This window comes from Xenopus tropicalis, chromosome 4 (assembly GCF_000004195.4).
Source record: "Xenopus tropicalis strain Nigerian chromosome 4, UCB_Xtro_10.0, whole genome shotgun sequence".
In the NCBI taxonomy this organism is placed as follows: Eukaryota; Metazoa; Chordata; class Amphibia; order Anura; family Pipidae; genus Xenopus; species Xenopus tropicalis.
This window is the reverse complement of record NC_030680.2, coordinates 34,582,375-34,605,745: the sequence shown is the minus strand read 5'-3', so window position 1 is coordinate 34,605,745 and position 23,371 is coordinate 34,582,375. Positions and strand designations below refer to the sequence as shown.

Here is a 23,371-nt window from a genome sequence, read left to right as displayed (position 1 = left end):
AACAATCATCACTTTTTGTCTTTCTTTCCTCTAAGGGTAATCTTATTCTGGTTCTTATGTTTGTCCTTTAATCTGAGATACGCAAATTGCATTATGTCGTTTCTGTATATGAAGTCATGTGTTCTCTCATTCTAATGCCATTTAACCTGCATACATGATTCCATCAAGCTCACAACCGGCCCTGCAGACTGTCATTTGCATTAAAGGAAAAATGCTAGGGGTAGGCAGGAAGAAGAGGTATGTGCCTAGCACCCCCATAACAAGCACTGTTGGACCCTAGGCAAGCCCCTCTTCTGCCTTTCCCCTAGTTCCATTAAAACAAATGACAGACTACATGGCCAGGTTCTGGCACTTGTCTGTTGGCTGAATAATACAAACTTTGTAAAGTTCAGTAGAAACACGCTCTATTGTCCCAAATGGTCTGAATGGATCTCATTGGGTTTTGGCTCCCTAATGATTTAAACCAGCAACAATACTCAAGGAAATTGATGACTACCAAAACACTTAATATGCCTGAGACTGCATTTTGTCTGAACTTTTCTAAATCTGCCCGTAACTGTTCAGACCTGTTGTACCTTTGGACTGCAACCAGAGGCCAATGGGCCCATGAGTAAAAGGATTTCCCCCCGTCTTATCAATATCTGGATAAATCTCAGACAGATAGTGATCAGGGGATTTTTCAGTGGTCTATACAAGGCAAAACCAATCAAGAATGAATAGAAAATATATATAGTAGGAAGTACATTTTCATACAATAATGTTATGAAAGTTACCCTTGCCAGCCAGCTGCTTTACTTGAGTTACAGAGAAACCCCACAGCATGTGGCACACCATAAAGGCATTAGGTGCTTGTTTGAGAAAGCAGAAATCAGCATTTACCAGTGCTTCCTGCTTAATGGCAATGCAGTGTGCCACATGGCTGCATAGCTCCCATTCATGGGTACTGGAAGCAGTGACTGGTGGGGAAGGACACGTTGATCACAATGGTTCTCCTTCAGAGGGCTACAGGGATTACATTGTCCCATATTCCATAGACCTTACTTTGGTATTTAACATTGTTTTCATCCACAAAGACACTTAAAGGGGTTGTTCACCTTTAAGTTAACCTTTAGTATGATGTAGAGAGTAAAATTCTAAGACAATTTGCAGTTGGTCTTCTTTTTTTTTTTTTTTTTTTTTTAATTATTTCACTTTTTGTTTAGCAAGTCTCCAGTTTGGAATTTCAGCAGCTATCTGGTTACTAGGGTTCAAATTACCTAAGCAACCATGGAGTGGCTTGAATGAGAGACTAGTATTCAGGAACTGAATAGACAAATAAGTAATAAAAAGTAACAATAAAAACACATAGCCTCACAGAGCAATAGTTTTTTGGCTGCCGGGGTTAGTGACCCCCATCTGAAAGTTGGTAAGAATAAGAAGGCAAATAATTAAAAAAAACTATAAAGAATAAATAATGAAGACCAATTGAGAAGTTGCTTAGAAATGGGCATTCTAAAAATATGAAAAGTTAACTTACAGGTGAACCTCCCCTTTAAATATATACTGATTAGTGACTTGCAGTTATTACCTGATGAGTGTCCTTTCCTGTTTAAGGTATTTACACAAGATAAGGTCTGATTAATTACTCAAATTAAAATCATTAACATTTAAACTGGATTAACAATGACACAATCAGCCAGTGTATGGTGCATCAGCAAATGAGACAGTGAAGGTGAGCGACACATCCTCTTCATTCTAATGTTTTGCATGAACGACAGAATAGCAGCCATGCCATGTACAGCCCCTTATAAGCTCTCTGTCTGTACGGCCATGGGGCAGTATGAAGGAAAGATTACCAGATCCATAAATGGCCTTAACAGTGACTGGTTGCTCTGCACAAGCCCAGAGTACTTTTAATGGCAGCTCTGTGCCACCATATTTATTTCCCATAGCTTCCTTGTGCAGTCTTGGGCTGTTGCTGTTGACATACTTTAAAGATGTAGCAATATCAGCCCAGTGCTCCCATATAAAATTTTCTATTAGATTTATTGGGGTGTGAGTGACAAATTGGCACTTCCATGAATTGACCTTTCAGCGTACTTCAACCAATTGTTTATGAAGCTTTGACAGATGATAAAAGGCACCTGAAAGTGTCAGTTTTGGGTGTTGTGTCATATAGTGAAATATATATGGCAGGTGGTGGCATGGTTAGAGATTCCGCCTTAAGAAATGGCCTGAAGTGAGAGCAGCAATGAAAAGAAAATAAAGTCCACAAAGGGGCATGGACAGGAGGAGACAGAAGGAGAGAGATAACTAACAAACTGCAGAGGATACTGTTGCGATGGTGGGAAAATAAAATAAACTCAGTGGAGGAAAGCATCGGGGGGCCGGGGTGAGAGAGGCACTATAATAATACAACTGTGATGGTGTGACACAGGGCCTGCCCTAAGAATATGCGTCTGCAGCACCTGTTTCTGCGGTTCCAGCTATTCTGTAAATAACATCAGCCGCCATTCATGTACTTCAAGTTCAAACACCCTCTATAAGACCAATCAGATTGCGCCATTCCACAATATTGCAGTGTAAAAGAGAAACTCAGTACGAAGGGGCACATTTATCAAGTTATAGGTTTTAGAACTGTGCATATATTATGCGATTTTTTCGTTAATTTGCACGACTTTTTGTACTTTGCGAAAATTTGTGCGACAAAATCGAATTTGTTGCAATGAGTACGAAAGTTTCCGAAATTCATTCAAGCTTCGGTATTGTGACTTTCCTTGGGCCAGGTTGGAGCTGCAGAGTGCCATTGAGTCCTATGGGAGGTTTCCAAAATCAAGTCAGAAAGGTTTTCGCATTGTTTACTATCATTCGGAAGTTAAAGTTTAGCAGCTAATGCTGGATACATGCCCACCCATCTGACATTGCAGCGTTCCATCCATAAGAGCTCTCTCAGCATTTTACAGATGTAACATCAAGGCAGGTATAGCAGATAGTACATATATAGGGGCCAGAAGAGGAGGTAAAACGGCAAGGTTGGGGGGTCCTAGCCACACACAGGTCTATACTGGGATTCAAAACAGGCCCTGACATTTCAATTACACAAAGGTCCAATAAATAGGGAGTCTATAGCATCTTACAGCAGCCCCTCTGGCATTTCCCAGAATCCACAGATTGCTAGTTTGGGCCTGGGCACATACTCCTTACCCCTTATTGGGGCAATAATCAGGTGGGGCAGATGCAGGAGGTTTAATCAGACCAGTATGCTAAGTCAGCATGCACAAAGTTGATGAGTGGGGGCTAAGGGTATTGCCACATAACGCCTGGGAGGGAATTAGCGGCCACAAATTGAGGGGGATTGCCTTGTCCACTCTTGCAACTTGACTCAGCACTGTATCAACTGGCACACTCAGGGTTTGTACAAAATGCAAAAAGGAGATTTCATTTGAAGTTTTGGTCCCAAACTAGGACCTTTGTCAGGAAAAAAGAAACACACAGAGCCACCAGATAAGTTTTTGTACAAGCAGAATATCCAAGGCTATTGTGATACTATTATCTACAGTTAGTATTAGTGGTTGTATATATATAGTTTATGTATGTGAGTGTATAGATAGGTCAGTATAGGTTGTGTGTGCTGGGTTTACTTGGAGGGGTTGAACTTGATGGACTCTGGTCTTTTTTCAACCCTATGTAACTATGTCACTATCTCTGTTTTGGGACCAAATGTCAAAAAAACCCTCATTTTTTTGTATTTTTTATGTATATATTAATATAAATATATTATATATAATTAGCTAGAAGGATATTTTGATGGCACTCAACGGACTTCTCCTTGTGTGGACCTGTAAATCCTATGAGTTTTACATTCAGTTTAAACTACAGTTAAACTACAGAATATTTACATCTCTTTTTAGCAGAGCTGCCAAAACCCACACTGGGTTTATTATGAATATAATAGCCAAAACACTCCCATAACAATACAAAGGGATAGTGCGTGCTCAGTATTCAATGTAATTAATTAAAAAAACAGAATAATAGAAATGTTCAGCTTTTTTCTTATCTCCCCATTGGTGTAATCCAAAAGCCTGATTATTCTGGAACATTTTAACAGAAGCAATGTCAGTACCAGAAAGTACCCACCCTCATTGCCCCATCCTTGTATTTCTGGGTAGAACTGAATCTACCAGAAGTAGAGCTCACACCAGTGAGAGAAGTGAAGACATTTCTGCAAGAAGGTGTGAGATTTGGGGGGTAAATTACACATTCCTGGAAAGGGGGCCGCCTGATTAAACTGGTCTCAGCTGCTTCTCAGCTATAAAGATATGAGGAGCCAAACAGGCAAATAGAGCTACATGTAATTATACCCAGCAACCTGACACACCAACATAATGTCCATGTCGGGGAACATGAGTCTGAGTCTGGATTTAAATGCAACATCATTCAAGCAGAGAAAATGTCTAGGTAAGGGGAAATGCAACTGTATTTGCACTCTGTATCAGTGGTGTTATGCAGTCGTATATCTGTCATTTCTGACCCATAGCTGACATTTCTGACTTATAGCTGTATATCTATAGCTGTACTGTGTGTGTTTAAGTAAGTGCAATAAACAGTGTACAGAAATGGAGCTCCACCCAAATACTGTTTTTTTGGGGTTTTTTTTGCATAATGAAAGAAGATGAAATTCCAATCAACTTTCAATTTTTAACATTATCTGAAAATGTAATTGGAAGCAGTATTTCTGTTCTTTGGGCCTGTACCTTATCAGCTGATTTCTGCTATAATGTTTCAGGAGTCAGAACCAGGAATGCAGGAAATAAAAGCAGCATAACAAATATTGCTTCCCATAGCAGTTATTTAAAAAAAAAAAAGCTTTTAGTCAATGAAAATGTTTAATTCATGTTGGCAAGTATTAGATTTTCTTATGCAAAAAAAAACACTTTTTGGGTTGAGATCCTCTGCAGAAAAGTGATTGTTTCATTTGCAAAATGTCTATAACGATTTTTTTCTCCCCTACTGTTTATTGCAGACAGCCGAATACATGAGGTAAACAGAGTGAGGAGCCGATTTCCCTACAAGATCCCGGTAAGAGACATTTTCATTAGATATTTTTGGATATAAAATCAAAAAATAACCCACACTGATGTCATTTCCCCGCCCACACTGTGTGTGTGTCATTAAATATATCAGCATCAGTAGTAAAATCTAGCATATCTTCTTAAGAAATACAAAAAAGTGAACTTCTTTAGTACCCAGTAACTAGAAATCTGTATAGAAAATTCTGTGATGTGTCTATTAAGCCATCAGTGCTCTTGTGAATTTTAAGCAAGGTGTAAATAAATGGTGCATTCTGTAATTAGAAAAAGTTACAGAGGCCAAACCAAATGCAATAAACCTATTTCTAGGGTCACTCTAATTTTTTTTTTATGTTTAAGTGTCTTAAGACAATAGTTGAAGGAGCTCCTGTTCATAGTAATACCTGTTTAGTAAGCAATGGTGCCCCCCATTGTCAGCTTGGCTAATAGTAAGCTCATTATCCTTTCTATGGTTCTTGTTGCTTCCCTTTCACTTCTAGGGAGGTTGGTGTACTGTTTTTTAGGCACAGTGTTAATGTAACACAGCCCTTAGGTCAGGGATCCCCAACCCTTTTTTCTCATGAGCCCAGTTCAGATGTAAAAAGTGTTGGTGAGCCACACAAGCATGAAAAAGCTTCCTCGAGGGTGCTAAATAAAGGCAATTTAGTAGCCCCATGTGGACTGCTAACCTGCAGGAGGTTCTGGAACCCATATATTATTATATGTATCTTCTATGAGCGCTCATGGGATAATAGACATATTCTGTATTAGAGGGCTGATTAAAGTCTGGAACCCATTTATTATGATATAATACACGAGAGCCATGCATATCCTGTAAATTATATCCTGATAAACGGAGCTTATTGATTTCTGTCACGACTCACTGAAAGGTGTTATATTAAATAATGTACTACCATTTGTAAAATATAGGGATATTAGAAGTCACCAAGGAGTTCCATGACCTGTATAAAAGCCCTTGACCTTCTGCCTCATGCTTTTATATTGACATGGAACTCCTCAGTGATTAATAATATCCCTATGTTTTACAACAGGGGGTACATTATTCACTATAAAATCGGTGCTTAGTGATTCAATTTCTGTCACATGAATCACTAAAACTTGTGTAATATAATGTACCCACTGTTGTAAAATATGAGGATATTAGATTTAGATCTTAGAATAGGGTTTCTTTTGAGCCTTATTAGCATAATCTAAATTTATAACCAATGACAATAAATAAAATCACACAACATGTAGGTGGGGCTATGATCTCACAAAAGAGGGTTATAGTGCCATAACTTTGTTACACATATGCACAGTGTTTGTGATGGGGGTTCCTGGCAAAAGCTCCAATGTGAGCTGAAATGTTTAAAAAATTTTTGTTGCACAAAGTCCTGTTGATAGTAGTTTTTGTGTTTATATAAATTTTAATTTTCTAGGCTCCTAGGTGTTTGTTATAGTACCCCTGAGCTATGTTCCCTCAAGTGTATGAAAAAAAATGATTTTGTTTGCGCATTTTTAACCCAGTGGGGCATGGACTGATGGCAGTTGTAATGTCTTTAAAGGAGACTTAACATGACTTTGTAAGTTATTAGTTATACCACTGTGTGCATTTGTGCAACGGTGTATCATCTCACATATAAATACCCTTGTAATCTAAACAAGTGAAAAAGGTCACTTGTTTAGATTACAAGGGTATTTATATGTGAGATGATACACCGTTGTTTTATCCTTGATAAAGGTCCTAATGAGGACCGAAATGTTGGTTTTTAAACAATGAGTTTTCAATAAAAATTTTTTTTGAATTTTAAGGGTGTGCCGGCCATGGATTATTTCATACTAATTATATATATATATATATATATATATATATAAATACTAATGTGGAGAGAACAATAGTGTAGAGAGAACAATCACTCTCTCTGCACTAAAATAGCTGACAGGTAAATAAATATATATATAAAAAAATCTGCTACTCCTGGTTAAAAGGACATGTAAAGTCTATTTCACTGGGGGGTGCCCCCACACACCATTCCCTACTCTACTGCTCGTGTGCAGAATGCCCCTCCCCAGTGAAATACATTTTACATGTCCTTTAAAGTGCCACCTGAATGAAGGCTTATTTTATGGCTGAAACAGATTGGCCCTTAGTCCAAGAGTCGGATTCACATTAGGGGCCAGTGTAGATCATCTGGAAGAGGTTGGACTAGATTGTTGCTTTACAGGATTTAAAAGCTATGAATATCTGTCCAATTTCTGAGATGTTTGTGAGGTAGGTTGTCAATTTGGCAATACAGGGCCCAACAGGTTGGACTGATGGTCGCACGAAAGATTGAAAATTGCCAGCTTAGGGCTAACAGCCCATTGGGTTTAGTCTGAGATCTCTGGACATGTGGCCCACCAAAAACTGTTAGCATTGGAAAAATGCAGGCATAGTAAATGCAGAAATGAACCCCTGAGTGTACTCTTCTTGGTCTGTACAGAAGAACACAAATTTGTTATAAAGCTTAGTACAAATTAACACATTTTTACGAAAAGCACTTTACACCTGTACATTATCTCTTTGCATATTAATGTCTCACTCTTGTAATCCTTCTCTCAGGTTATAGTTGAAAGAAGCCCGCAGGAAAAGCGGTTACCTCAGCTTGAGAAAATCAAATTTCTGGTACCCCCTGAAATCACAATGGGGCAGTTTGTCAATACTATCAGGTAAGAGAGAAAGACAGAAGGTAAGAAGAGAATGGGAATTTCATTATCTAGTAAAGGAAACAAATATTACAAATGTAGTCAGTTGGCAGATTTTCAGATATTGTTTTATGTGAAAAAACAAATATGTCCATTAATCATCAAATAAATACATAGAAATTATGAAGGAAGATGTTCAGTCATAAAATAGCTTTCAAGGCAGGGGGTTGTTAACCTACCAATCAGATTCCAAAAGGGTTTCCTTGCTGTACAGGGTGGGTCACAATAATCCAATTTAGTAGTGAAATTCTCTCCTACAAAAATACTCTATATGTGTAGACAATTGTAGTTATTAAAAGGATATATATATATGCAATTAAGTCTCAAGTCACAAAAGTTGACCATAATTAGGTTTATAGGGAAAAGCTTAAGAAACACTGCGTTAAGGGCTAATAAATGTTTTGCCAACTTATACTGCATTCATCAAGAGGAAATGCACTAATTATGATTTGCTATTGAAATTAAACATTATTTTAATACTGACAATGCTTTATTGGAAAGTAACAGTAATACCTTCAAAGTTTGATCCTCACCCCCCCCCCCCTTCCCTCATAGGGACATATTTAGCAAAGAGTGAAGTTAGTCTGCTAGAGTAAAATTCCGCCACTTACCATTCATTTCTATAGCATTTCCAAAGGCAAATTTATCAAAGGGTGAATTTTCACTTTCACTCATTGATAAATGAAAAATAAAAATCCCATAGAAATGGACAGAAAGTGGTAGAATTTCACTCTAGCAAGCTCTAACTTCACTCTTTGATAAATATACTCCATTGGCTGCAGAACTGAGTTTGCCCCACTTTAGCCAGTGGCTATTCTGTATATAAAGTGCAGCAGCTGTAAATATAGAGGGCCTGCAACATGCACCTGCAGTGGGTCCAGACAGGCAGATCTGTGCCTGACCCACACCCCGCTATGTCCCCTACTTGCTACCGGGACCCACCTGCAATGGGTTTAGTTTACAACCAGACATCACTCTGGACAGAGGCAGATCAACCAGGTATAGGGAAAAAATTATTGCTTTGTCAGGGGCGGTGGAAGAGATAACAGGTGCAGTTTACCCAGATACCCTAGCATGGTACCTGCGGACCAGCCACCTGGTTGGTTAGTCAGGAACCTCCTACCCTAAACCCAACAGCTTTGTGGGTATTTCACAGGTACCCAACCCGCTGCAGATCTCTACCTGCAGGTTCTAAAGGCTGATAGGAGGGCAAGGAAAATGTTGGCCATTCAGCATCACTTTAAATCTAAACTTTAAATATTGTATAAGGAAGCATATACCCTGTTATCCTTTATTTGTTTCCCTGTAAATAAACAGTACAACACTTGCGTGTTTGCTGATATGCAGAGAATGCTATTCCCATAAAATTTATGTCTACATATTTAATAGTCTGTAGGAATATATGAAATCTAAAGCCCAATAAGTACTCATTTTCTCCTCCAACCCATGAAACAGGCCCAGACTGGCAATTTGTGGATTCTGGCAAATGCCAGAGGTTCTGCTGTAAGGTTCATAGACAGTGACTATTTATTGGGCTGGTGGGAGGGCAGTTTGGGCCTCTGTGTACTGGAATTACCAGTGCTATTTTGAGTCTCAGTCCAGGCCTGTCATGAAGTCTCTTCAAAGGGGAAAAAAAAGTGATTGTGGTTGTAATTAAGAGCCAGAGACTAATACAGCAGGAAATGGAATGGTATTTGCCTTAATGCTCTTTTCTATACTCTCCCAGGTGCAAGCTCCCATTGCCTCCCTCACATTCCCTGTGCGTTATGGTCAGCGGGCGTCAGGTAGCAAGTTTGGCAATGACCATGTCCCAAGTATACTCTGAGAACCGTGATCAAGATGGATTTCTCTACCTGTCATATATGTCACAGGATGTGTTTGGATGAAGCAGCAGCTGGGAATTTAATAAAGCAGACACAGAAGGGTTAAAGAAGGTCAACATGGCCTCATTTTCATAAGAGTCTACAGAATGTGGAATGAAGGCCACAAAGTGATGCTTTTTGGAACTCTGTCAGATCAGGGGTCACAAACACCCTGAAGAGCGAGTAACAAGACGGAGAGACATTTTAAATATATTAACCACAATCCACATCAGGAGGCTGCACAAATACACACTATAAAAAACACTGCAGTAAACATCATCATCATTCTTGATTAGGCAATGTTTTAGCGTATTCTATTAAAATAACTGTATATATATATATATATATATATATATATATATATATAAATATAGGTTTGATACCAACACAGTTAGGACAATGGAGGTAAGAAAATGAAGATAAAGTGGAACCCAGAAGCTCTTTTCCACTTCTACACATTTGGTCTAGGTAGGTCTAGAACCCATACAGAAGAAGCTGTAACTATAGCCTTTTTAATTACATTAAAAAATATATCTTTTTGCTTTTTAGCACCTTTACTGGCATCTCAATGTTATACACATGTATATAATCTTATACATTCAGGTAATCTGTGTCCCTTGCCTTTAAATAAGAACTAAAGCAAATAATAAGGCTGGAAATGCTTTATTTTATATGTTGGGATTCCGGATTAGCCCTACCAGCAGCAATTATAGCACAGCCCTTAAACCAGTTGGATCCATGGCTCCTGAAATATCCACTTTCCACCTTTCTCTTCTGCTTAAACACAGCACATGCTCAGTCTGCTGTCAGTCACCTTCGTTTAGGGACAATCTCATAATGTATAGAGAGAAAGTAATTTGCCAAACCTAACATAAATGAAAGGCTTATTGAATTTATTAAAGATTATTAAACTACAGCCCTTTTTTAAAGGAGAAGTAAAGGTATAATTTGTCCACCTAAAGGGCAATATTGGGCTAATTCAAATATTTAGGGCTTCTTTATTTGGGCCTGGGCAGGAGCATGTGCAGTACAGCAATAAAAGCTTTTTTTTTATTCTGAGTTCCACCAGATTATCAGGAAAGTTGGGGATCACCAACTTTTCTTACTCATGAGCCACAGTCAAATGTAAAAAGACTTGGAGAGCAACACAAGGATGATAAAAATTCATGGAGGAGCCAAATAAGGGCTAAGATTGGCTATTAGGGAGCCTCTATGCACACTATCAGCTTACAGGGGGCTTTATTTGGTAGCAAATCTTGTATTTATTCAACCAAAGCTTGCCCCCAATCAGATATTCATATATAACTACATGTTGCTCACAAACCACTGGTTGGGGATCACTGAGGTAAGTGATTATACTTTTACTCCTCTTTTAAGTTTAGCTGCTCTATAGCACCTTGTGGGGTGTTGCAGACACTAAAACAATAGCCTAACAAGATCAGAACGATAGGGTGCTGTCAAGAACAACTTTGATAGAATGGGCCACTGAACCTTTGAGCTGGTATAGTAAATTCAAAAGACAAATTACAATTTCTTGCCTTATTTGTTTCAGGCCTTACTTTTCTTTTAAAGGGGTAGTTCACCTTTCAAATACCTTTTAGTGTGATGTAGACATTACTATTCTGAGACAATATGCAATTGGGTCTTTATTTTTATGGTATTTCAGTTACTTAGCTTTTTCTTTAACAACTCTCCAGTTTGGTATTTTAGCAGCTATCTGGTTGCTAGGGTCTTAATTACCCCAGCAACCAGGCAGTGGTGTGAATGAGATATAGCAATATGAATAGGAGAGTGCCTGCATATGATGAGATGTAACAATTAAATTGTAGCCTCATAAAACAATATATTTTGGCTGCAGGGGTCAGTGACATATATTTAAAAGCTGGAAAGAGTCTAAAGAAGAAGGTAAATAATTCAAAAACCTTGAAAAATAAATAATGAAAATCAACTGCAAAGTTATTCTATAATTCAGAAATAGTTGTCTTAAAGGGGAACCACCCTTTTAAAGTGGTGTTATGCATTTCCTGCTCTCCAAAAAAAATCAGAGGGCGTAACTCATCAACTAATACTCAACATCTATTAAAGGAACAGTAACACCAAAAAATGAAAGAGCTTTAAAGTAATAAAAATATAATGCACTGTTGCCCTGCACTGGTAAAACTGGTGTGTTTGCTGCAGTAACACTACTATAATTTATATAATAAGCTGCTGTGTAGCCCCAGGGGCAGCCATTCAAGCTGGAAAAAAGGAGAAAAGGCACAGGTTACATAGCAGATAACAGATAAGTTCTGGAGAATACAATAGTCTTTTATCTGTTATCTGCTATGTGCCTGTGCCTTTTCTCCTTTGAATGGCTGCCTCCATGGCTACATAGCAGCTTATTTATATAAATTATAGTAGACTTTCTGAAGTAAACACACAACTTTTACCAGTGCAGGGCAGCAGCACATTATATTTTAGTTACTTTTATACACTTTCATTTTTTGGTGTTACTGTTCCTTTAAGATACAGGGACTCCTTTATATTCTCGTTATTACTTGTTCTGCTACAGGGCTGAGTGTCATCATAGTTGCCCTGTGGAGCATTATAAATATATATAGGTACCAATTATTGTGTTAACTAACTCCCAGTGACACAAGCCTTAAACAGCTGATTTAGAGGGGCAGTCCATCCCAAAATGAACATATAGTATATTTTAATATGATGCAGCCAGTGGTATTTTAAGACACTGTATTATTGGTCTTTCTTCTGTATTTTATTTAGTTAGGTCCCACATCCCTTGAAAGGCAGAAAGGAAAATGAGTAGGACAAAGTATAAAAGATAAGTGATATTATAAAAGTATAGCTAGAAATAGCTAGTCTCATCATAGATCTTTCTGATTGTCAGTGTCCATTGCTGGAGGGCAAATAATTTAACAACCAGAAGAGAATAAAAAAAGACCAACTGGAAACTGTCTCCATCATACTAAAAGTTAATTTTAAGGCAAAACACCCATTTTAAGTGCAACAGTAAAGAAACATACCACAGACTATCAAAAGGCCAGGATTGTATATAACAGTTTAGCACAGAATACAAATTGAACAAAATGTCCAACCTGCAGCTCTTGTTGGACTAGAACTCCCAGCATCCATAAAACTTCCTTTGTTTATTGAGCAATGCTGGACGTTGTAACCAAGCAACATCTGGAGAGCCACGGTTTGAACACGATTACGGTAAAGTGATACTGATAATATAAAGAACTGGACTCCTCGGTTGTGCAGTTAAGTCAAAACTGTATGAATCTTTTAGCTCAGCATGGAGATGGCCTTCTTTCTGTTCTTTTAAGTTTTGAGGGTGGAATTTTTTCAATGTGTATTCCATGTGACACTGTAATCTGTCAGACCTTAGCTGAAAGCCATGACCAGTACATCTCACAACCCTCAAAAATCTAAGAAACGGAAAGAAAATTGCCACCAGGAGCTAAACAGAAACAACCACACAGCCTATTTGTATAAAGAATATAATAGTGCTCTTAGTTTACGGTGTTAGAATAATGTAACAAATATCTAGAATATTCTATGCCATCATTTATTTAAATGTGTAACTCTCAATCTACTCCTTATGAGACACAGCTTAAAGACACACAGTCATACTACTGACTGTATACTTCTGCTTACCATCCCAAAGATTTATATGGTGCTTCAGGGAGCCAGCAGCACCCATTTTTATAAAAACTAGAGACCAACAAAAAAGACTCCTGTTTGTAATCTCAATGAAATGAAATGGCATTCCTTCTTCTGTAATGATTTGTAACATTGGGAACAAAACATTTGTGCAAAGAAAAACATAATGAATAAATTACAATAGTCAAATATGCTTGTATCTGACATACAGTCTGAAGGTTATTATCTCTCAAATGGCCATATTCAGGGCTTGTTTCATTGAACAGAAGCCATCCCCATGTGCCCAGTTACCATTTATAGTTGAAGATGCCAAGCCTTATACAGTCTTCAAGGCAAGTTTGGGGGTGCTGGCTCCATTTCCCCCTTTGGTTTCTTGAGACTTGGTTCAAGCTGGCTATGTGCCTTACGGATGTGCCTGTATAAGTCCCCGCTTTGGGTGTAGCTGCGTAAACAATAACGGCACTCATAGGGACGTTCTCTGGTATGTACAGTGGCATGTCGTCTGAGTGTGTAGGAGCAAGAAAACGTTTTGCCGCATGTTTTGCAGGTGGGAACATCCTCTGGGAATAGGGGAAAACCAGGATGTCCTTCAAAATCCTGTAAATACATGGTCTCTGCGTGGATGGATTGTGGCAGGAGGGTTCCGTAACCAGGATGATGTCCACCTGGAACTGCAATCATGTGATAAGGCAAGTAGCTAGATTCCTCCTCTCCTTCCTCCTCCTCAAAATCATGCCGTTTAAAAGAGCCAGGTCCTCGTTCACATTCCTCGTCAGATATCACAATGGCCTCTACCTTCACTGTAACACCTGATGCTGGGTGCACTTCACTACCAGTGGAGCTGCATGGGCTTGAAGCAGCTGCAGTCTCCATACCAGGCTGTGTTGTGGTGGTCACTGCCAGCTCTGACTTGGCACAATCACCCTCTTCTCTCTGCTTTTCAGCAAGAGAACCAGAGGTTGGCAAGGAATATCTGGATGTACCTGCTACTGCCTGTGTGGTGCCAGCTGACTCAGAGCTTTGTAAAAAGTATCTGGAAAGGCCTGGGGCTGTACTAATGCTGCCTGTAGGCTCCTGAACTTGAGAAGTGTATCTGGGGCGAGCTGGAGCCAACTGCATGCTACCAGTTGGTTCTTGTGTCTGCAAGGATATTCTAGACGTACCGGGTTGCACTGTTGTATTCCCTGCAAACTGTGGACTCTGTACACAGTACCTGGACGTTCCTGGTGTTGCCATTGTGCTAACAGTGGGCTCTGATGTTTGCATGGAATATCTGAAGCTCCCTGAAACGGACAAAGTTGTCCCTGCTTCTGTCTGATTTTCCAGAGACAATCTAGGCAATGACAGCACTTGGTTGTTAATGTGTACAGATTCTTGAGACTGAAGAGAATACCTAGAACCTCCCATCGGGCCCTGTGTGCTTCCTGCTGGTTCTTGCCTCTTTGGAGAGTTTCTAGAGGGTGCTGCCTGTGCATTGGCACAAGTATCCTGGTTTTCTGTAGGATATCTGTGAGTGGGTGGTGTGACTGTACTTTGTGGAGCATCCTGCTGTTGATATTTTATACTCTCTGGGACTGGCTGCTCATTCTCTGTTCTTTTTTGTACCTCAAACCTTGAGGTCCCTGCCACCTCCTGATGACTTACTGTTAATTGCTGCCCATGGCCTCTTGCACTACCTACAACTGAATGTCCACTGCCTGTTCCCTCCTGTATATCAAACCCAGAACTTCCTGCCACTTCTTGTCCACCTTCTACCATTGTAAATGACTCCGTCCTGGAACTCACTGCTATTCTCTGCCCATTTCCTGACAGCTCTTGGGCCTGATAACTTAAACTCCCTGCCACTCTCTGTCCTGTCCCTACAGCCTCTTGTCTGTGGAACCTAGAACTCCCTGCTCCTTCCTGCATCTGGAACACTACATTTCCTGGTACTTTCTGCTCACTTCCTTCTGCTTCTTCACCTTGGCATCTCAGATTCCTTGTTCCACTCTGCCCACACTCCATACCGTGTTGTCCCATCTTTACATCTTCACTTTCTGCTAAATGGTAGGCCGTGGAACTCTCCTCTTCTCGTCGTGTGCTGTCTGCTTCTGCTGGTGCTCGGCCCTGCAACCTCTTTTTGCAGACCCTAACAACCTCATCCATGTGAAGGTAGCTGGCGGCTGCCAGAACATCCTCAGCTGGTGCCTCCTGGAAGCTGAGTCGGCCACAGTACATAAAATTAAGAAGCAGAGAAAATGCTGGTGCTGTAACAATCTGGCTATTTAGGGTGAGGTCCCGTGTATCTGGATGCTCCCTGCATGACATGTGAAAAAAGGGGCTGCAAGAGGCCAGGACAGAGCGGTGAGCCAGAAAGTGGGCAGTACCAACTATCACTTGGCAATCGCACAGAAAACCTTGCAACTGCTGGTCACGTAAACTGTGCAGGATACGGCGACTGTGATCTGGAAACTCCATGACTGAAACAGTAAAGAGAGAAAAACAGCATTACATTTACAGAGCAAGCAGTCAAACACTCTAGTCTTTCAAATTATGCAAGTCATATCTGTAATATTTGCAATAATGGAGTATTGTAGATGATGACAAATGATATTAAATTTATCTGTCCACTTAATAAATAGAAGTTAAAAATACAATAGTTGTTCCCACCTCTGTTTCAGATACAGGCAAACTACTTCACCTCCAGCCTCAGTCCTCTCTTGGTTAATTAAAAGAAATGTCAATAGCAATAGGGTATATTATATACACACTGCGACATCAGCTTCACAATGTCAACATTTCAACTAAAATACAGCATTTCATTTTCGGTCACGTGATCCAGACATCCTCTTTACCTGCACAAAGCAAATCACGAAAACCACGCCCTTGCCGCCAGCCTATTGGTCACTTTCTCTCCGGCCCGTCCCCAATGCTCTGGTTGGCCTGTAGAGTTGGTTGTGGACAGTGGTTGTAGCCAATGCGCAACGTACTAGACAGCGGGATCCCCGGTAGCCTCTAGGTGGGTGTTCAGTTCCGCAGCTCGGTTCCTCTCGATTCTCTACATTACAGTACACTACATTACACACCGAATCCTCGGATTACCCGGAGCCGAGCCGGTTCTGCCACACATCGCTGCCTCACGTCATTTCCTGTTGTGTGACGCCAACAAGCGGGGACATACAATCGCGCCGCCTTTTAAACGAGCTTTATTGTTCCCGGAATAGAGCATATTGGGTACATCGTGCAGCAAAGAAAGTGACTGCGGGGCCACGGAATGTTCTACCATGTAAGTCCAGTGTCTGTTTTATTGCTTTGGGCATGAATTATCACAGGCGGTAAGTGTTTATGTAAGTGTACAGAATCCTATGTGACTTATTGCATCATTTTGTAAGTGTTGCTTGTTTTCTGTGAAGCCCTTTACCTGCGGGTTACTAGGTCGGGTACAGCTGTTGTATGTTCCTGAGGCACTGGCCTGGCCTCCTGGATCCTCCTTATATGCCTTTTTGGACCATAGAGCAAACTGTTTTATGTGCTTGGCCAGTTCACTATAGTACATTCTCGAAGGCCAGACTATAATGTAGTGACTAAAGTACCCCCTGTTGTAAAATATAAGGCTATTATAAGTCACCTAGGACTTCCTTGACCATATTAAAGCAAGAGGCCAAAGGCAGAGTGATGGAACTCCTGGGTGACTTCTAATATCCTTCTATTTATTATAATACACGTGTGAGTCGTGTGACGGAAATAACATCACTAAGCACCAGTTATAAGGATATAACTTACAGGATATTCATGGCTTTTGTGTATTATATAGTGAATTAAGTACCAGGGCTGTGAAATCGGAGTCGAGGAGTCGGAGGCAATTTTGGGTACCTGGAGTCGGAGTCGGCAAGAAATGAACCGACTCCTACTAAATTTAAATGGGAATAAAAAAAATTAAAATAAAGCAAGTTTAAATGTCCCAATTCACAAACAGTCATAATTAATTACTTCTCTGCTATAAGAATAAAGCCCAATGCAGAGCCAGTAGTTCTGTAGTTAAATGACATGTATGTCTCCTTCCTTTCCTTCAATGAATGTATAAAATACATTAGCATATTAAAAACAGAGGAGTCGGAGTCGGAAGTATCAGAAACTGAGGAGTCGGAGTCGGAGAATTTATCTACCAACTCCACAGCCCTTTTAAGTACCCCCTATTCTAAAATATAGGGATATTATAAGTCAAACTGTTTTCCTGTAGTTGGCCAGTTCACTATAGTACATGCTCGAGGGCCAGACTATAATATAGTCACTAAAGTACTAAAGTTTTGGTGTAGCTAGTGGATTATTAGTAATAGCTATTGGTAATTAGCTAATAGCAATTGATATCGAAGAGGACAACATTGGAATGGTCCGATCAGTGTCTATATCAGCCAGTTAGGCCACAGTCATGTGATGCCATTTTCTTCTTGTTTTTTTTTTAATCCTCAGATCTCATTGGAACATGAAATTCTTCTGCACCCTAGATATTTTGGCCCTAACCTTCTCAACACTGTCAAACAGAAACTCTTCACTGAGGTAGAGGGAACATGTACTGGCAAGTAAGTACATATGTATGTAAGTAGTTTTGCATGTATACACTGTATTTATATGCACTAGAACAGTTGTATGTTTTCTCCTGCACATTAGTGCCATTGTACTGCTGAGTGGCGCTATTAGCCCCATAAATTATCTGTTGTCTCCCTGCAAACTTGTTTTCGCCTGCCACCATGCAGAACCCCTTTATGGGCCTGTGTTGTTCTCTAACACAGCTTTTTCCACAATGTCTCAGTAGTTGATGTTGCACTTAAAGGGTGGGCCAGACTCTGACAGTTCGGGGGCATTATTACATTTATCCTACACCTATCAGGACTTTGGTCTGACATCCAAGCCTGATGCCAATGACTGAGCCATTTGGGAAAGGAGCTGTAGCACTGGTCTGCAATGAGGGGCTGTGGGAAGGCAGGGGGGCCACAGTGATAGTGAAACTCTGCGTGTTTCATAAATGCATTTTTAATGTTCCTTTTCGTCTCTTCACAGGTATGGTTTTGTGATTGCAGTGACCACAATCGATAACATTGGTGCTGGGGTGATTCAGCCAGGGAGAGGGTTTGTGCTTTATCCCGTCAAGTACAAGGCCATTGTCTTCCGTCCTTTCAAGGGTGAGGTGGTAGATGCCGTGGTGACCCAGGTTAATAAGGTGAGAGCAGCACAAAGCAGTCATACAGTCTATTAATTTAAATTAGGAGAGCGTCCTCCTGCTGCTGTAAACTAAAATCGCATCATGCCGAGGGGAAACTAGAAGTTGGTAATGTAGACTGGAATTTTACACAACTTTTCTGTCCCAGTAGCATTTGTTGAAACATTAAAGGAAGAGTAACACTAAATTAAAGTACTTAAAATATAATGTGCTGTTGTCCTGCACTGGTAAGTCTGGTGTGTTTGCTTCAGGAAAGCTACTATAGTTATATTAATATATAAATAAGCTGCTGTGTAGCCATGGGGCAGCCATTCAAAGGAGAAAAGGCTTAGCTTACATAGCAGATAGCATATAAGCTCTCTAGCATATAAAGGTGTTCTACATTGCCTAACTGTTACCCCATGCCATTTATCCCTATTTCAATTGCCTCCATTGATACACAGCAACTTGTCTATATAAACTAGAGCAGTCTTTCTGAAGAAAACAGATTAGTGATACTAGTGCAGGGAAACAGTACATTATATTTTAATTACTTTAAAACACATTCATTTTTTTGGTGTTACTGTTCCTTGAACAGCAAATAGCAGTACCATGTCGCCATTCGCTTTTGCTTTGCCTGCAGATTTCATGAATTAGGATGCTAATATTTGTGGTGGATCAGCAGCAGGGATGTAGGTTGGCCTGAATGAATGAATGATTCAGGGATACTCAATGCACTTAACCTCTTATTTGCTTGGTCCCTGCAGGTTGGATTATTCACTGAAATTGGTCCAATGTCCTGCTTCATATCAAGACATGTGAGTTATTTTTACTTGGTTATATTGTCTACTATTGTGACCGCAAGCGTGATTCAGGGTGCTTTGTTACTCTGTTGCAGTGGACATGGGTCATGCTATTGTCGCTCAAAAGTGTGGCAATAAACGTTTTAAGTGGCAGTAGTCTGACCCTTGTGTTTACCCGCTGCTCCAGGTGACAGGTCATAGAAATTTGGGTTATAAGGAGTTTTTTTGTCATCTATTCCCAAACTGGTAATCACTTGGGTGTATGTACATCCTGAATTGCCCTGTCTGCCATTACCCTTAAATAGGTCACTGCTATTTGGAGAGATGCTTCATTTTAAAAGTCTTTTACTTGAAATATCAGCAATGGCATTGGGCGCTTCTCTTTGTACCTACCTAGTGTAAAAGTGATCATCAGCCCATCAGTAGATCTGTTGCTAGTGATGTATGTTTTTTTATTATTTTTCTAATCTAACATTGTTTCTTTTTCTTAGTCAATCCCATCTGAGATGGAATTTGACCCAAATTCCAATCCACCATGTTATAAGACCGTAGATGAGGTAATTTAAAACATTGTGATATGAATGTTATTGGCTAGAGTTTTGTAACTTTATGTTTTAGTTAGGGACACGTGTTGCCATCTCACAGTCCTTACTCCATTACTTGGGATGCATCTGGATTTGGATCAGCTGAACACTTTGGATTTGGCAGACTTTTGCGAAAACTGTTCAAATTTGTTTGGATCCTTATGTGACTTTATCCATTACTTGTCATTTCATTCCATAACCCTCTGCTCCCTCTCCTGATGCCAGAATCAGAAGGTTGTACTACTTGTATTTATATTTGAGCCTTAGTATGTATATATCATCTTTTTTTAGATCACTTGCCTAGATTCCTGATGAAAAGCACCCACAAATTCAGATAGTAGCAAAAGGGACAGTGCCCAAGAGTGCTTATAGACTGCATCCAGTCACGTGATTTATATTGTATTCCCCTGTGTTAAGCAGAGTTTTTAAAAAGCAGTGTCCATAATTAATATTCCATTTCTTTCATAGGATGTTGTCATTCAACAGGATGATGAGATCCGGCTCAAAATTGTTGGGACCAGAGTGGACAAAAATGACATAGTGAGTACACTGTAAGAGTTAGGGGTGCGGGTTCCAGGCAATGTATTGGTGCTGGGCCCCTAACTTGGGAAAATTGGGGAAGCCCTGCTGTCTCTAGATACAGGAGGGCAGCAGTTTAGATGTCCTGATCTAACAATAACATACACTTTTTTTTTGCCAAGGCCCGGAGGCTCTCTCTAATGGAAAGGGCTGAAACCAAGGGCTGTCTTTCCTTTTAACCAGTGTTTAGCTCTCTTGCCTTCTCTACAGAAGACCCATACCCTCATTTTAATAAAGGCACTAAGTTTGCCCAGTAGAAATAGCCCATAGCAACAAATAAGATGTTAGCATTTACTCATCACCTGTTTAAAAGCAATCTGACTGGTTGCTATGGTTACTGCTCCTGCCTCTCTTTACATAACCCCATTAATCTATAACATATCCTTGCAGTGGTAAATGCCAACCTTGCAGAGTATAGATTTGCAGGTCTTTCAATGCATGTGTGCTATATTCTAATGTAATTGTGTGTTTTCAGCATTGTCTTACACTGTTTGTGAGGGATGGCAGAGCTACAAATACAAACATCTGTGATATACTTGGTAGTAAATATAGGCTGATTATCTGTTTTCTTACAGTTTGCGATTGGCTCTCTAATGGATGATTATCTTGGTGAGTACCATTTGAGCTCAGTGACGTTGATTGCCTTTCACATTAGAATGTTGACATTCACCCTTAAAGAAGCCAGGGCGGGCATAACTTTAGTTGGGACTTGGTGTGGGGTGATTGGGGACATAGCCAGGTGGTCAGTGCTATATAGTAACACTTAATAGAAGGGAAAAATATGGCTTTTCTTAAAACCTCTATATAGTGCTATGTCTGTGCTTAGAGTACGTATACCAACGCTGGACACAACACCTGGAAATAAATGTTCGCAAGCTAAAAGTCATATTTGGTTAGTCATTTGCATTTACTTAGTTTGAGCTGTGGATTTAGACTATTCCAAAATTTATATTTCTCACATTCGATAGTATTATTTTTCCCAGATTTTCCTAGTTAGCTTTGCACTTTTGCAGTTAAAGGGGTGGTTTGCCTTTAAGTTAACATTTAGTATGTTATAGGATTTTAAGCAACTTTTCATTTGGTCTTCATTTTTTTTTTTCTTTATAGCTTTTTAATTATTTGCTGATTATCTTGACTCATCTTAGCTTTCAATTGGGGGTCACTGACCCCAGCAACCAAAAAAAAAATATTGCTTTGCTAGGCTGTGATTTTATTGTTATTGTTAGTTGTTATTAATTGTCTTTCTATTCAGGTCCTCGCCTCTTTATATTCCTGTCTCTTGCAAACCACTGCCTGGTCGCTAGGGAAAGTTGCACCCTATCAACCAGCTGCTAAAATTCTAAAATGGAGAGCTGCTTAACAAAACATCCAATAGTTCAAAAGCCACAAATAATAAGAAATGAAGACCAATTGCAAATTATCTTAGAATATCGCTCTCTACACACTGCTAAAAGTTAATTTAAAGGTGAACTACCCCTTTAAATGAAACTGTTGGTGTCAACTTTTAATTATAATGTGTGGGAATTGTGCTACCTGGAGACAGCAAGTAAGGCAACAGGTAGCAGGTGTTGGCTGTCACCCTCTGTGCTATAAACACTGCACTCTAGCCTTGGCACCATGCATTTTAGATGCATGCAAAATTGGCTGCAGGGTGGGGGACAGCTTGGTCATGATTAGGTTGAGATGTGGTGCTATGCATAGTTGCTCCCTAGATGCTTCTAGAAGCCAGAAGGCCAGTTACAGTGAGATGGGGTAAACACGGATCCTGCTCAAATTATTCCAGAACTATGGAAATGTTTTTCATTTTATATTTAAGGCTGTAGCGAACAGATCAGCATATTGGTTTCACTCCCTAATTCAATGTTTCTTTTGCTGCAGGTCTGGTGAGCTGATGTGTACCACCCCCTGTCTCTGAAGGAAGATGTGATGTGCTGTCTGGGCATCCATTGTGCTTTTGGTGCCTGGCACACAGTAGGAAAAGGGATCATTTTATGGTGCAGGTCCATGGGCTGTGCTCTCTTACCCCTATGTACATAATTTCCAATTTGTTTTAATAAAATGTTACAAAACATGCCCCTTGTATATTCCTGGCACTGACTAAACAAATAGAGCTGGGTGAAAACCAAACTCTGCTCGCATCATGGCCATTCTAAAGGTGTAGTGCATTGAATGTGGCTGTCGGGGAAGGTTGGGAGTCTAATTCAAAGAAGGTTTAGGATAGGACATCAGTTACACATCATCACTTAATAAAGCAGCCCACTTCAGCACACACTATTTACATTACATTACATTAACATTTATTTATAAAGCGCCAACATATTCCGCAGCGCTGTACAATAAGTAGACAGCTCACGTATATCAAACTGTGGCCCTGAATTAACATAATCATTAAATAGCACTCCTATGAGGGTCTGCTTCCAACTCCTTGAGCTTGGTACCCAAAGCCTTTATCCTGTGTTCATTTCTTGTGTAGCACTTGGCTTTGGTTTGCTGTGTTCGCCCAATGCTGATTCCCTATAAACTTATTTGTGTCTGGATGTTTTAGCACAGGTTTCATAAAAGATGCCCCTACCCTAATGAGATTATGTACCAGGGATGGGCATTGATCATCAGCATTGCAACTACATGAGAAACATGTTTACATGTAAGCAGGCCTGGTTGTTGACCTTAAGGGCTGTGAAAGACGGGGAGATTAGTCGCCCGCGACAAAGGAGATTTGTCGCGGGCGACTAATCTCCCTGAAATGCCATCCCACCAGCTAGAATGTAAATCGCCAGTGGGATGGCATACGTAGCGCGCCGATTTGCCAAAATCATCGAAGTTGCCTTGAGAGGAAACTTTGGCGATTTTGGTGCCGCGTATGCCATCCCACCGCGTGGCGACTAATCTCCCCATCTGCCACGGCCCTAAA

At 40.0% G+C, this 23,371-nt stretch overlaps 3 protein-coding genes across 4 annotated transcripts; 2 read left to right on the top strand and 1 right to left on the bottom strand.

Annotated features, from left to right (window-relative positions):
• Nucleotides 1-4,241: 4,241 nt before the first annotated feature.
• On the top strand, nt 4,242-10,212 carry LOC100496229 (microtubule-associated proteins 1A/1B light chain 3C). The gene is made up of 4 exons (XM_002938700.5): nt 4,242-4,437; nt 5,003-5,058; nt 7,651-7,757; nt 9,520-10,212. Exons 1-4 carry the CDS (start codon nt 4,365-4,367, stop codon nt 9,677-9,679), a joined length of 396 nt encoding a protein of 131 aa, XP_002938746.2. The 5' UTR covers nt 4,242-4,364; the 3' UTR covers nt 9,680-10,212.
• Nucleotides 10,213-12,685: 2,473 nt separating this feature from the next.
• On the bottom strand, nt 12,686-16,434 carry zbtb3 (zinc finger and BTB domain containing 3). Of its 2 annotated transcripts, none has more exons than XM_012960581.3 (2): nt 15,968-16,137; nt 12,686-15,777 (listed from the first exon to the last, which is right to left on the bottom strand). In XM_012960581.3, the coding sequence occupies exon 2, from the start codon at nt 15,773-15,775 to the stop codon at nt 13,646-13,648; it is 2,130 nt and encodes a 709-aa protein (XP_012816035.1). In that variant the 5' UTR covers nt 15,776-15,777; nt 15,968-16,137; the 3' UTR covers nt 12,686-13,645.
• Nucleotides 16,304-22,531, top strand: polr2g (polymerase (RNA) II (DNA directed) polypeptide G; the record flags this gene model as incomplete). The annotated part of the gene is given in 8 exon segments (NM_001017065.3): nt 16,304-16,583; nt 17,768-17,877; nt 18,356-18,515; nt 19,262-19,312; nt 19,789-19,854; nt 20,350-20,421; nt 21,036-21,069; nt 22,339-22,531. Coding segments are annotated over 8 exon segments (519 nt in total). The 3' UTR covers nt 22,353-22,531.
• Between the last annotated feature and the right edge of the window lie 840 nt (nt 22,532-23,371).

What these genes read in the sequence shown, in the direction of transcription:
- LOC100496229 (XM_002938700.5), top strand. Translation starts at nt 4,365, where the DNA reads ATGTCCATGTCGGGGAACATGAGTCTGAGTCTGGATTTAAATGCAACA. An exon ending in GATTTCCCTACAAGATCCCG is followed by an intron (nt 5,059 to 7,650) that starts GTAAGAGACATT and finishes TCCTTCTCTCAG; the next exon opens with GTTATAGTTGAAAGAAGCCC. An exon ending in CAGTTTGTCAATACTATCAG is followed by an intron (nt 7,758 to 9,519) that starts GTAAGAGAGAAA and finishes ATACTCTCCCAG; the next exon opens with GTGCAAGCTCCCATTGCCTC.
- zbtb3 (XM_012960581.3), bottom strand. Translation starts at nt 15,775, where the DNA reads ATGGAGTTTCCAGATCACAGTCGCCGTATCCTGCACAGTTTACGTGAC.